The sequence below is a fragment of the Mixophyes fleayi genome, chromosome 6 (assembly GCF_038048845.1).
Source record: "Mixophyes fleayi isolate aMixFle1 chromosome 6, aMixFle1.hap1, whole genome shotgun sequence".
Classification (NCBI taxonomy): Eukaryota; Metazoa; Chordata; class Amphibia; order Anura; family Limnodynastidae; genus Mixophyes; species Mixophyes fleayi.
In genome coordinates this window covers 204,999,955-205,014,728 of record NC_134407.1, presented here as the reverse complement: position 1 = coordinate 205,014,728, position 14,774 = coordinate 204,999,955, and the positions used below count along the sequence as shown (strand labels likewise).

Sequence of the window (14,774 nt, the reverse complement as noted above, 5' to 3'; positions counted from 1 at the left end):
TATCACACTGTGCCCCTGCATCACACTGTCCCCATGCATCACACTGTGCCCCTGCATCACACTACTGCCCCCTTCATCACACTGTGCCCCTGCATCACACTGTGCCCCTGCATCACACTGTCCCCATGCATCACACTGTGCCCCTGCATCACACTACTGCCCCCTTCATCACACTGATGCCCCTTCATCACACTGTTCCTCCTTAAGCACGCTGTCCCCCTTCATCACACTGTGCCCCTGCATCACACTGTCCCCCTTCATCACACTGTGCCCCTGCATCACACTGTGCCCCTGCATCACACTGTGCCCCTGCATCACACTGTGCCCCTGCATCACACTGTGCCCCTGCATCACACTGTCCCCCTTCATCACACTGTGCTCCTGCATCACACTGTGCCCCTGCATCACACTGTCCCCCTTCATCACACTGTGCCCCTGCATCACACTGTGCCCCTGCATCACACTGTGCCCCTGCATCACACTGTCCCCATGCATCACACTGTGCTCCTGCATCACACTGATGCCCCTTCATCACACTGTTCCTCCTTAAGCACGCTGTTCCCCTTTCATCACACTGTGCCCCTGCATCACACTGTCCCCATGCATCACACTGTCCCCATGCATCACACTGTGCCCCTGCATCACACTGTGCCCCTGCATCACACTGTCCCCATGCATCACACTGTGCCCCTGCATCACACTGTGCCCCTGCATCACACTGTCCCCATGCATCACACTGTGCTCCTGCATTACACTGATGCCCCTTCATCACACTGATGCCCCTTCATCACACTGTTCCCCCTTAAGCACGCTGTTCCCCTTTCATCACACTGTGCCACTGCATCACACTGTCCCCATGCATCACACTGTGCCCCTGCATCACACTGTCCCCATGCATCACACTGTCCCCCTGCATCACACTGTGCCCCTGCATCACACTGTCCCCATGCATCACACTGTCCCCCTGCATCACACTGTGCCCCTGCATCACACTGTCCCCATGCATCACACTGTGCCCCTGCATCACACTGTCCCCCTTCATCACAATGTTTCTCTGCGTCATACTGTCCCCCTGCATTACACTGTCCACCTCATTATTGTACCCCTGCATCACACTGTGCCCCTCAACACATTCTCTCCTGCATCACACTGTGAGCTTGCATTACACTGTCCCCTTCAAAACACTCTCCCCTTCATCACGCTGTCCCCCTGCATTACACCCCGTCCCCCAGCATCACACACTGCCCGTTAACACACTCTCCCCTGCATCACACTCTCCCCCTGCGTTATACAGTCCCCCTGCATCACACTGTGCTCCTCATCACACTGCCACCCTGCATAATTCTGTGCCCTGCATCACACTGTTCCCCACATTATTGTGCCCCTCACCACACTGTCCCCCTGCATCACACTCTGCCCCTTATTACTCAGTCCTCCTCATTACTGTGCCCATCATTACTGTTCCCTCATCACACTATCTCCCAGTACAAACACAATTCTTTATTACGCAGCCACATTGTCGACTGCATGGATTGCACAAGCTGCCTGCACGATATTCCCACTGGACCACCAGGCAGCCCAAAATACATTTTGAATGTCCGTGCCAGCAAATACCCCCCCCCCCCCCCCCCCGACCCCCTGGAACAGCCCGCTTCTGCCCAAATGTGATTGTGTTATGATGTTTCTAAAGTTGGACACTCACTACAGAACATTGTTGATAGTGATATTTATTCAGCTTTTAAAATCAAACGATATGATGTGCTTTGGTACGATAAAACAAGATCGTGGGATCATACATATTAATGTGATGACGGATCTAACAGTTATTTATCATGTGATTGGCACGCTGCTTGGGTGAAAGACCTGTAGTGTGTACCCAGTTTTAGTCTGTGATCATGAGTGGGTGGCTAAGTATACTTTCTACCCCTTCTTGTCTTGGTCAGTGTCAATGCCAAACTCTGTGGTTCTAGCTATGGCCAAACACGCACATATGGCCAAAATGAAGTAATGTCGTTGTTTATGTGCTGAACAACCAGGTCAGAACATATCTGTTGGCTCCCACTGCTATTTTCTGGGTCAAATGGTGATGCCACCAATGAGGCCCTAGTAGACATTGTTTGACCCAAAAATCACTATACTGCATCAAATATGGTATAACTGGATCAGATTTTGGTCCAGTATAAGTATACACACTTCAGAACGGTCAGTTAATTAATTCAAACAGATGAAATTGACCAACCAAACTCTTATTATGTCTGCTTTAAAGGTTAATTTGACTGGGAAAGTCTGCAAGTATCTCAAAACAATTTATCATGGTCATTGCCCAGTCAATCACAACCTTGTATCTGATATTAGGACAGGACAGTCTATCCAGAGCTTCAGAGGTCAGAACATTTTACAAATCACTTCTATATGCGACCTGATCTATGTGACCACCAACCATTGTTGTCCAAGATTCCGTGCAACTGTCAAAGGAAGTAAATGATTATAGGAGGCATCTCTTGAAGGCCCAAGTTCTCTAGATAAACTCAGCAAGAGTAGGTATACAATATAGCTATTGAACACAGACAATTCATTATCCATGTAATATCTACTTAGCAGATACTATTATTTGAGGACGAATAATAAACATTAGATAACATATTTGTTTCTCAACGCATTGTTTTAATCTTTTACAGGGCACTTGCAGACATTTTAATACAACAGGGGCCGATCCCTATCCCACACTGTGAACGAGAGGCAATCTCCGCTGTCGATAACTCACCAAAGGAGAATACACCTGTTCGAACTTCGAAAAATCAGTATACTCCAGTGCGGACAACGAAGGCTAACCACGGAACAGGTGGGTGTATTGAATTCCGTAGAGATATCATGGGTTCCAGAGGCATAGCGTCATTTCATCACAAGTTGAATAGAATTTGGATTGTTTCAGACATGCAAATTATTCTGAAGCTTCTTTAGATCCCGTAAATGCTTTGGGATAGCAAATAAAATGTTCCCCCAACCCTAAGAACAAAGCCAAATATCCCCTCTTTTGATAAGGTCATGAAACTTTCGAAATTATATTTGTGATTAATGACTCCATATAATTATCTTCTGAAGTGTAATTTAAATATAACATATATAACAGCATTACAAGCAAGGTTCCATATTTATTTGTTCTTTAAGTTACATAAAATTTGGTATTTAAAAAAATCCTAAATTGATCATATTATTTGCAATTTGATATAATCTGGCATGAATTAAAGGACACCATTTCGTTTATTTAATAACTCTGTGCCATATTCGTACATTTGCTGTAAGTCACAGCAACCAACTAAACATTTGCTTTCAAAGAACAGTAGAAAGATCTACAGAATCTGGTTGCTATGGGTTACAGCACATCTGTGAATCATGTTATTAAGTAACCTGCTACACTTCGGCGGCCGCATTGTTAGATTAAGGGCGCACCTTTCGCCTATGCTGGACAGACTACGTTCTCATATTGAAATTTGGCCACACGCTGCTACCTCTGGTGGGATCAATGAGCACAAAATCGCAGCATGTGTTGTACCTCCGTGATACCAGATAATCTACTGAATAAAATTGATCAGAACATTATCAGGTATGTTGTCTATCAGGTAAATGATAGTTCAGGCTATCCAACAGTTTTTTATATAGTCTAAATAAGCTGCATTTTTTGGGGGATGAGCCAATGGTTGATCAATCTCTCCAAAAATATATAAATTTTATTATATCAACTTGTATTTTAGCTTTGTCCTATTTATGAAGTGAAGTATTGGCTTCTTAGAACGATTGAAGTCCTACAAGGTGATGTAACATAGAGATAGACGACCTGCGGGTCTCCAGCTGCTTTGGAGCAACATGCCCTGCCCTGTTGGGCATGCTGGATCTTGTGGTTCCCCCACAGCTGTAGAGCCACAGGTTGCCTAAACCGTTTGTAGAATATTACCCAGAGCGGGCAACTTTTCCGTGGAAATGAGACTTCTTTTATTTCCGGCTGCCATGGATTATAAATATTAACAGCATATGTTAAGTTTTATGAAAGCAAATAGTTCAAATTTACCATATGTCGCACTTCATCTAATCTACTGTTGGTGTGTTACAGGGACTTGTGCTTAGCTAAAATAGAATCAATCTACTATGGTGTGAATTTCTTGCAGTGTATGTTGGTTTTAGGTAAATGATATGCAATTCATTTTGCTTACCTTCCGTGGAGATAGGTTTAAATACAAACTTTATAGAAATGTTTGAACAGTCTTGTAAAGAATATAAATGTGTACAGATAACACACAGAGCCCTCAATGTTGCCGGACTACAAATCCCAACATTTCCTGTCAATCAGTGACTGAAGTTAATAAGAGATCAAGGAATAAATTTATCAAGCTGCGGGTTTGAAAAAGGTGGAGATGTTGCCTATAGCAACCAATCAGATTCTAGCTGTCATTTTGTAGAATCTACTAAACAAATGATAACTAGAATCTGATTGGTTGCTATAGGCAACATCTCCACTTTTTCAAACCCACAGTTTAGTAAATAAACTCCTAAGTCTGTATTATCTCTGCTCGATGTATTTGGTTGTGCAATTCTTTAAAATCATTGTTTTGTTTGCCAATACAATCCATGATCCAGACACCAGCGCTCATATTCTTCGCTGGTTGCGGCATTTGCAGGGGATAAGGTGCGACAAAGCCGCAACCGGCAACAGGCTGTGACAAGCTGTGTTATTATTGACATTATAATAGCAGTATGCGTTCCCTTGCCATTATGTCGCACAGCTGTACCCTGTTCAACATAGAGCTGAATTTCTTGAGAGAATCGCACCTGCAAAAAAATGTTGCCCCCCTCCTCCCCTAAGCTCTTCCCATCCGATTAAATGTCAGAAAACAGCATTTTCTTTCTGTGGCACTACCGATCCCAGAAAGCATTGTATCAATGTAGTTCATTGTGGCTAGACCCTAGGCAGAGTCTACTCACTGCTAGCCAATCAGAGCGGCTTTCTATCGCTCTGATCAGTCAGAGCAGAGCCGGTCTGTATTGGTTAGTAGCGGCAGGCCTCCTGCAAGCTGCAGAGGGTTTTACAGAAAGAGTACACCAAAAACTAGGAAAAAACCTCTTAAATAATATATATTATTTATAGCTCTGCTACAATATATGTTGCTTTTATTAATTTTTTATGATTAATAAGGAGATAGAAAGAGTGCTAGCTGCTAACCGACAGAATTCTGTATTCCTGTTCTATCAAAATAAACAAATAATATAGCAGCGCTATATTATTTCTTTATGTCTATAGGGTCTGTTCTTTTTCTTATAGATTACAAACATGCAAGTAAGAAGGGCATCGTTTGCTTAGATATAGGTGAATGATAAATTGGTTTAAGATAATAATTCACATATTGCAAAATATGTCACAGTCTAAAACCATTGTTCTTTAATGGGAAATAGCTACACAATTGATGATACAAAGTGAGCAGTGCAATAAAAATGCCACAATAAAGGCTACTCCATCAGTAGTTCATTTGTCTGTACAGTGAACTTTTCTATGTATGAGAATATGTCTGTATTAATAATATACAGTACAACATGTTGGAGTTTATTTGTTCATGTTTTTATCTTATAAATTGTCTTATGGTATGGCTTCCTGGATTACCAATGGATTAACTATCTGATGATCATATTTATGGCATAATAGGTATATGGCAGTGGGGATGGCCAGCGTCATGTATCACTATTATAATGAATTCCAGGTCCTAAGTGTTGCCTAATAAAACACTCTCCCATTACGGTGGCTCAGTGGTTAGCACTTCTGCCTCATAGCACTGGGGTCATGAGTTTCATTCCCAACCATGGCCTTATCTGTGTGGAGTTTGTATGTTCTCCCTGTGTTTGCGTGGGTTTCCTCCGGGTGCTCCGGTTTCCTCCCACAATCCAAAAACATACTAGTAGGTTAATTGGCTGCTAACAAATTGACCCTAGTCTGTGTGTCTGTCTGTGTCTGTGTATGTGTTAGGGAATTTAGACTGTAAGCTCCATTGGAGCAGGAACTGATGTGAGGGAGTTTTCTCGCTGCAGAATTACTAGCGATATATAAATAAATGATGAAGATGATAACTTAATCTTCCTTCCCAGCAATGTGTGTTCACTGCCTTCCTCGCTTCCACTGTTATTTTATTCCCCCCATTTGGATCAATTTTGACCTTTTACTTTCTTAACACTTTTAATTCTTAAGGAGGTTCTGTTGCTACCATAGCTCAGATTTTGCCTATTGAATGCACCACTGTAAATGTGTCTATAAATATGTCTACAAGTAAGTAATAATTATCCATTAATGATATGTGACCTGATCTCAGAACCTTTCTCTAGATAACACAAAGACAAGTGGGGAGGGGGTCAGCGACCTCTCCAAGTAATTCTTGGAATTACAGTGTGTATGATACGCACAAGTAATCCTGAGATCATATAGCTCAGCTTTCCCTACATCATCTTTAGGTCAATTAAATATGTGTCCGGATAAAGATTAAGTAAAGATCTCAAAGTGCTTTATTGATTGTTGCATATCAGCTTTTCCAGTGCTATTGAGCGGGGTCAGGCTCTGACTGCTCTGGGATATGTGACAAGTGGAAGCTGCAGCCTTCAGTCTCGGGCCCCCACTAGAGGGAACTGGCCTCTGCCACTACTCACCATATCCTGAGGGACGATGAAATGAATGTGTCATTGATATCCAGATTTGGAGATGTGGGAGGTGTTTATCAGCCACAGCGTTCAAATATGTACACCATACAAGTATTTTTCTCCCGCGACTAGCTTAATTCAGATCAAAGGCTAATTTCATATGAGCTTGATATTTATTAATATCTATTGAAAATGCATGGAACCTTGTCAATGGCTCATTGTTTCTCCAACTGTGCAGGGTTTCAGTAAGATGGAGCACAGAATGTGGGAGATGTCACAGAAGAGAATATGGTCTACCAGTAGTGGTCTAAGTGGGGGTGCATACGGTGGTATGCCATACCGCCACTTCTCCTACTGCTATCATTGTAAAACAATTTCCAAACTCCATTCACTTACATTCTCATTACATTTTCCATACAGCCCCTTCTAAATTTCCACTTCGACCACTGACCACTAGCAGGTGGCACTAGCTGACTTGAGGCGCAGAATCTAGTCCTCAAGACACTAAGAAGGTGACTGGTGTGAAAGCTCTTAAAGGTCCCTTAGTTCTGGTGTTTTTACAAAATGTGGCCAAATGGACATAACCAGGGGCGGATTGGGAACTTAAAGTGGCCCTGGAAAAAATTATTGAAGTGGCCTCATGTCGGCGGAACCAAAATAACTGTAGGTGGGGCCAACACAAAAGTAGGCGGGATTTAGAACTACAGGAACTTGGTTGTAGTAACATTTAGGAAAACCTAGATGTGATGACTTTACACACAGTGGGTCATATCTAAAGCCATGCAGGGCAAATGTATAGTATACTATAGGCAGCCCCCTCTTAGTATAGTATAGTATAGGTAGCCCCCCAATAGTATAGTATAGGTAGCCCCCCTTAGTATAGTATAGGTTGCCCCCCTTAGTATAGTATAGTATAGGTAGCTCTCCTTAGTATAGTATAGGCAGCCCCCCTTAGTATAGCATAGTATAGGTAGTCCCCTTAGTATAGTATAGGCAGCCCCCCTTAGTATAGTATAGTATAGTATAGGTAACCCACCTTAGTATAGTATAGGTAGCTCCCCTCTTAGTATAGTATAGTATAGGTAGCCCCCCAATAGTATAGTATAGGTAGCCCCCCTTAGTATAGTATAGGTTGCCCCCCTTAGTATAGCATAGTATAGGTAGTCCCCTTAGTATAGTATAGGCAGCCCCCCTTAGTATAGTATAGTATAGTATAGGTAACCCACCTTAGTATAGTATAGGTAGCTCCCCTTAGTATAGTATAGGCAGCCACCCCTTAGTATAGTATAGGCAGCCCCCCTTAGTATAGCATAGTATAGTATAGGTAGTCCCCCTTAGTATAGTTTAGGACCCCCCCTTAGTATAGTATAGTATAGGTAACCCACCTTAGTATAGTATAGGTAGCTCTCCTTAGTATAGTATAGGCAGCCCCCCCTTAGTATAGTATAGGCAGCCCCCCTTAGTATAGCATAGTATAGGTAGTCCCCTTAGTATAGTTTAGGACCCCCCCTTAGTATAGTATAGTATAGGTAACCCACCTTAGTATAGTATAGGTAGCTCCCCTTAGTATAGTATAGGCAGCCCCCCCTTAGTATAGTATAGGCAGCCCCCCTTAGTATAGCATAGTATAGGTAGTCCCCTTAGTATAGTTTAGGACCCCCCCTTAGTATAGTATAGTATAGGTAACCCACCTTAGTATAGTATAGGTAGCTCCCCTTAGTATAGTATAGGCAGCCCCCCTTAGTATAGTATAGGCAGCCCCCCTTAGTATAGCATAGTATAGGTAGTCCCCTTAGTATAGTTTAGGACCCCCCCTTAGTATAGTATAGGCAGCCACCCCTTAGTATAGCATAGTATAGTATAGGTAGTCCCCTTAGTATAGTTTAGGACCCCCCCTTAGTATAGTATAGGCAGCCACCCCTTAGTATAGCATAGTATAGTATAGGTAGTCCCCTTAGTATAGTTTAGGACCCCCCCTTAGTATAGTATAGGCAGCCCCCCCTTAGTATAGTATAGGTAGCTCCCCTTAGTATAGTATAGTATACTAAGCCCCCCTCACTTACCTTCAGTAGCTCTGAGCAGCGTCTCTTCTCACATCAGGCAGACAGGAAGTAAAGTCAGACTTCCTGTCTGCTGAACAGCACTGTGGGAGCCTAGCAATTGGCTGCCTGTTGCTGCCCACTGAACACCAATATTTTAGATTGCTTTCCTGTACGTGCCTCCCCCCGCCGCTTCCAAACGCGCCCCCCGGGAAAAGCTGAGGTGGCCTCGTTAGGCCATCGGTCTACCGGGAAACTTCCCTGTAAGGTCTATGGCCAATCCGCCCCTGGACATAACATTGCACTGAAGTATTAACTCTTGATTCCTACTATTAAACTATGTCAGCGCTAAGCAGAATTCCTATCCTGACGTGTCTATATATATTATCCCCTCTTAGTGTTGCTTTGAATGAAGTGGAATTTACTATTTTAACAAACATTTCACATTTCAGAATATACACAAGTATGCCCACCTCTGCTTTGTGTGGGCGATGGATAAGTGGATACAGACAATATAATATACAATATATAACTATATATATATGTAGCTTAGGAACAAAACCAGGAGAATTTGGTAGTGAAATGCAAGATGTGACCATGAAGTACAGTCCTGCTTATGGAGGGTGGGGAAGGGCTAGCACCAAGCTGGTATTAAACCCAATCTAAGCAGTCTACTTTTCTATTTTTTAGGTATACTGAAATAAATAGAAAAAAAATAAAATAATTGATAGATAGATAGATAGATAGATAGATAAAAATAAAAAATTAGGTAGACTAAAATAAATAGAAATAAAATAAAATAAAAAATAAATATATATATATATATATATATTTATATATATATATATATATATATATATATATATATATATATATATATATATATATATATATACATATATATATATTACTAAGACAAACAGCACTGGTGTCCCAAATGACATGGTGGTGCGTGCTGGATTGCAAGACAGTGCGCATGAAAATGGTGAAGTCATCTAGAAATCTGAAACTGTTCTAAAAAATATCTTTGATGGAACAATTATTTAATTTTACACTGTATTCTATTAAAATTTAGGACACGCCTAAAGACAACTTAAGGCATCATTTCCAGTCCTCATAATTTAGCAAGTCTCCCCCCCCCCCACCCTAGAATCACGCAGGGATCATTATCTGATGCTTCAATTCTTCTAAGCAGACAGTTTTGGAGACATCAAAACTGTTCCCAATTCTATCCATGTGAGCACTTTATCTTTGCTAACGGAACCAAGACCTTGGTCATCTAGACTAGTCGTGGTTCTAAATCTACCTACGCAGACCCGTCTTTTCTGGGCTTAGTAAACATTATGTTATACTCGACCCCATACAATACTTGGTGTCCAAAATCCACAGTTGGACAGACTTGTGTTATGTTAGCTTTACATCTCTAATAACTCCCTTTCCCTATTTACTAAGCTGTAGTATCTAGTGGTAAGGTCTGTTGCCGATTATGTCCATGTCTATTGCTGATCCCCCAAGGGTCACCCAGCGTCTGTAAGAGTACAGCAATGCTCTTGTCACTCTGATGAGGTAGGGCCTTCTTGATACAGACACTGAAAATTGCAAGCATCAGAAAGGAAAGAATTGCTGGATAGTTACCAATATCAGAAAAGCCTTCAGGTCAGGAAGGTCGCTGGACCCCTGCTAAGTATTATTTGTTAACTGGAGCCCTTAGAAGCAGGCGAAGGTTCACTTTCATTTCTTTATTCCCATTATTTAAGGGTGGTATATGCTGACCTAAAAATATTTCAATGGATCCTAAAACACTGAGATGTGGACATTACTTCTGCTAGATCTCCACTGATTGTATGGCCATGTAGGAGAGATCTGGAGTTTATACCTATCCATAGGCAAACCGAGGGGGGGGGGGGGTTTCTAGTGCCTGGATACCCCCCTCCAAGCCTGGGACACTGTATAATTGAGGCGGCTGGACCCTGCTCCCGCTTTACACAGCTCTGCTTGAAAAGGGAGAGCTGCGTGCACCTAACAGTAGTGCACGCAGCATTGCCCATGTATATTACGGGGATAGGAAGAGTTGGAGAGCAGCCAAGCACTGTCTAAAATTATAGCCACGCCCCCTTGCATGCTGGTCAAGCCCACTGGCGGCGTGGTGTGGAAACCCCCCTCTACAAATCCTGCGTTTGCCCCTGCTATCGTTACTGGGAAGTTTATCAGGAGCATCCTACACTATACAAAAATATAACGCTCCGTAACATAGCAGAGCATTTCCTGTGTACTGAACCAGAACAGGAGACTGAGGTCTCCTGCACTTACTGTACACACTCTCCTGTACCTGCTGTTAAATCTGATGCGCGAAACCTCTCTGTCCTAATCACCTAAACCTACACAGCAAGTCAGTAGAACGCTTTGTATCTGAATTCACCACTTCAGAAATGAAAAAAAGAATGTCTGTCCACAGGAAGATTCTCAATGTTGCAGGAAAGAGCTGAAAGACCGATGGAAGAGAGTCCTGCGTGAGATCTCTAGGTAGGAAGAGTGAGTTTAACTGTGATCTGATCCAGCAACTGGAAATAAAGAAGGACGAGTTGTCCTGGAAGATGCGTCACATTGATGAGCTGTGTAACGGGACTGATCCAGTGACTGTCTTACAGGAACCAGACAGAAGTGAATTATGTGATACTGAAGACTGAGAATGGGACAATAAAAACGTCAATGGTGTAGGTGATAAGGATCTGGTCCTAGAGAGATTAAGTAAAGGTTTAAATGCTATAATGGCAGGTATAAAGAGAAAAATCTATTTACCTACAGACATATTGCTGGATGTAAGCACAGCTGCTAAACATGTTCAGAAATTGTATCCTGGCCCAGAATAAACCAGCATCGCACAAACAATCTTCATAGATTTAGATTTGCTTTCAGGATTTTTTCTCAAACAACATTAGCTATTTGAGGTGGTAGAAGAACTTGTCCCAGTATTGATAGATCATGCAAGGAACTTTAATAAGTCTGTGAAAAGAGTCACTTATGTGTTTGTGAATTGTGAAAATGCGTCCTAAGGTGCTTGTAGTTGGTTAATAACAAGTCACAAGTTGCCGGAAATGTGCGCCACTCCCAAGTCCGCACGCCACATCGCCAATAATTGAATCTCCCCTTATATTGGCTCCTTCATTGCAGAGATGGACTTCCACCTTCCCCAATCACCAGCCAAGGCTAAACTGAATTGTATAATATTCCCTGTCATAGAGTGGGATTATATCTGAATTCTGCGGCTGGTCAGCTGCCCTTTAATGAGCTGTGTGACCCGATCAGACACTAACAGATTATTATTACCATCTTCACTGAGTGCCGTCATGCTGCATTTTACGTACTTTGGACTGGTTGTGTGCAAAACATAAAAATGAGGAAGTGCAAAATAAAAGATATACAGATAAGACTAGTTTATGTATCCTAGTCGGAAAGGTGTTATATACCTACAAGTGCAACCACATGTTATATTAAATAATAATAGTTGCATATATGTGATATGAGTGTATTATGGCTCATGATAAAAGAATAATATGGGATAATATCAATAACATCTGTATATAAAGAAACTTTAGACAAAATAATTTCCATATTCGGATAAAGGTGGCTTCACCTGTATCTGCATATTATAGTATTATAAACAGAAGATATGCTGTCATATTAACGTCTGTGTACAAACCCTTTTGTTTGTGTCTTATACTATGGATGTCATGGACTCTAGGCTTGGACTGCCCATTAATGATACCTGAAAAAAGTCTAAACCCTTTATTGATCTCTTATGATCACAAAATCCTTATCCAAACCAGTCCATATTTTAAGTTATATTGTATTTATAGTATATAATAATATGTGTACTACATAAAATATTTTGTTCATACTAGATCAATTGGAGGGCCTTAGTTATACATTTTAATCAACCTAAATTGTGCAATTATACCTAATATTTTATATAATTTATTAATAAATAATTTGTTTTTATAACCAATAGATTCAAGCAATTTAATCAATTTCAGGTTGGTCCAAGATTCAGCTTAGACATGTAAAGTTGAGATTTGTTGAATTAACCTGAATCCAAATAGCGCCTCTCTCAATCATAGGTGCTCCTGTAAATAATGCCTGTATACATTTTGAGTTCAGATGTCATTGCTTATAATCAGTGAGTGCTGATGTCATCACTTCAGGGTTCATTAGGAAAACATGTATTATATGGAATACCGCACTCCCTATTGTAAGCTATTATTTTTTATTATGTTCAATATAAAAGCATTCGACCTGCAGCCTGGTGCCTTTATGTGGTGACAGAACTCCGTGGTGACTTATAATATTTTTAGAATTTAAAGCAGAGAGTACATTATTCATTCATAATCCACTTTGCAGTCCTGATTATGTCATAATCAAACACATAACCTAGAAGTTTATGATTATGCAATTTAAGTCGGCTTCCGCACACACTTACGCTGTGCTAACTTCAACTCACAAGTTCTCAAACCTTCCTGGGGCCTATATTTCACATAGAATGACTGACTCCGCGGTGTTTAAACAGATGAATTAACACCAAGGTGTGAAGCTTGTCCACGACATGCCGTTTTCTCTTGGAAACAATAACAGAGCTGCTTGCTAGATTCCAACCTACTGTGAGCTGCCATCTGCCAAATGAACACCAGACAGAGTGGATCTGTTATGTCAGAAGCATATAAATCAAGCTCCAGTTCTACATAACTCTTTGTCTGCTGCCTTTTACAGAGCCTTGTATGAAATTATAAATGAATAACCAGCTCGCTTACACTTATAAGGAGCATATGACTTAAAGTTTATTGGCGGTCTTCACTCTTGGTTCTCTGCTATAAAAGGTCAGCTCATATGCTGAAGAGTCTGAAGCCCTTAGCTTCTGGCATATTGAAGAAGGGGCTGCGTTATAGGTCCCCCCATGTTCTCTTGTTCCAATTAATGCCTTTCCATCCTGTGTTTGTCTTCTTTGCTATAGCGAGCTTGATTCTGATCATTCCCTGGATCGCTCCCTCCGCTAACCTTTTTTTTTGGATTATTGACCATTCTTTGGTTTGCCACCTACCCTGATCTTTTACTTGGACCTCAACTATTTTCTGGATTGCCAAGTGCCCTGAGCATTTGCCTGGTACTGACCATTCCTGGATTGCTGCCTGCCCTGACCTCTGCTAGGAAATTGCACCATGTTCCGTCTTTCTGGCCTGTGCGAGTAACTGTATTATTCTGACTGGTGTCTTCAATATTTCTGGTACCAGCTTCTGTCTCAGAAAACTCCTGTACTACTGCGTGCCCAACTACCCTGGTTCTAGAGGCGAACTGTGTCATATCCAAGACAAGGATAATAGAAGTAACTGACTCATATAAACATCGTAGTGAAAAGATAGAAGGAAGCGAAAAAGATAAATGTGTTTAGTAAAATTTGCAGACAAACCGATAAATTATAGAAAAACTCTACTTAGATGAATATTTCTACATTGAAACCTACTCGTTCACATAGGAACTCACGGAATACTCACGTGCCAGCCAGCCACCCAATCAACACAGAGAACAGAGGAAAAGCTTCCAGTAATCACTTTCTAATGTCTCCTGCCACCAGCCAATCAAGTAGTTCAGTGATGACTGTAGTTCAGTCACCACTGGACTACAGCTTTATACTGAATACCCACAAGACATCTACACGCACTGTGATTGGTGAAAATTCCAGCCAATCATCAATACAAGGTCTCTCTCATGGCTAACCAGCACTCTTGATTGGTGAATGGTTTATATTATCCACCAATCTGATCACCAGGAGCCATCTAATGGATATGTATTTTTTGGACTCTGAAAGGCAAAGAGCTTTTGGGTTGGGGCATAGTAAAACGTGTATGGTTTGCTCAGTTTGGGTATGGATGGATCAAGGGGCTTGACACATACTTTTCTAAAATTTTTCTAGTAAAATGTTAGGGGTATGTTACTATACATGGTTTTTAGGCTACAAACAATTTTAAACATATTTTTCCTGAGCTGACAGATTACTTCGCATTGTCTATTACA

At 41.4% G+C, this 14,774-nt stretch overlaps 1 protein-coding gene across 10 annotated transcripts in view; it reads left to right on the top strand.

The window, feature by feature from the left end:
• SHISA6 (shisa family member 6) overlaps nt 1-14,774 on the top strand; it is a 228,885-nt gene that overhangs the window by 37,533 nt on the left and 176,578 nt on the right. For all 10 annotated transcript variants that reach the window (XM_075178166.1, XM_075178163.1, XM_075178160.1 and 7 more), the window contains exon 3: nt 2,679-2,842. In XM_075178166.1, the coding sequence (XP_075034267.1) occupies nt 2,679-2,842 (164 nt within the window). The remainder of the gene's footprint in view (nt 1-2,678; nt 2,843-14,774) is intronic.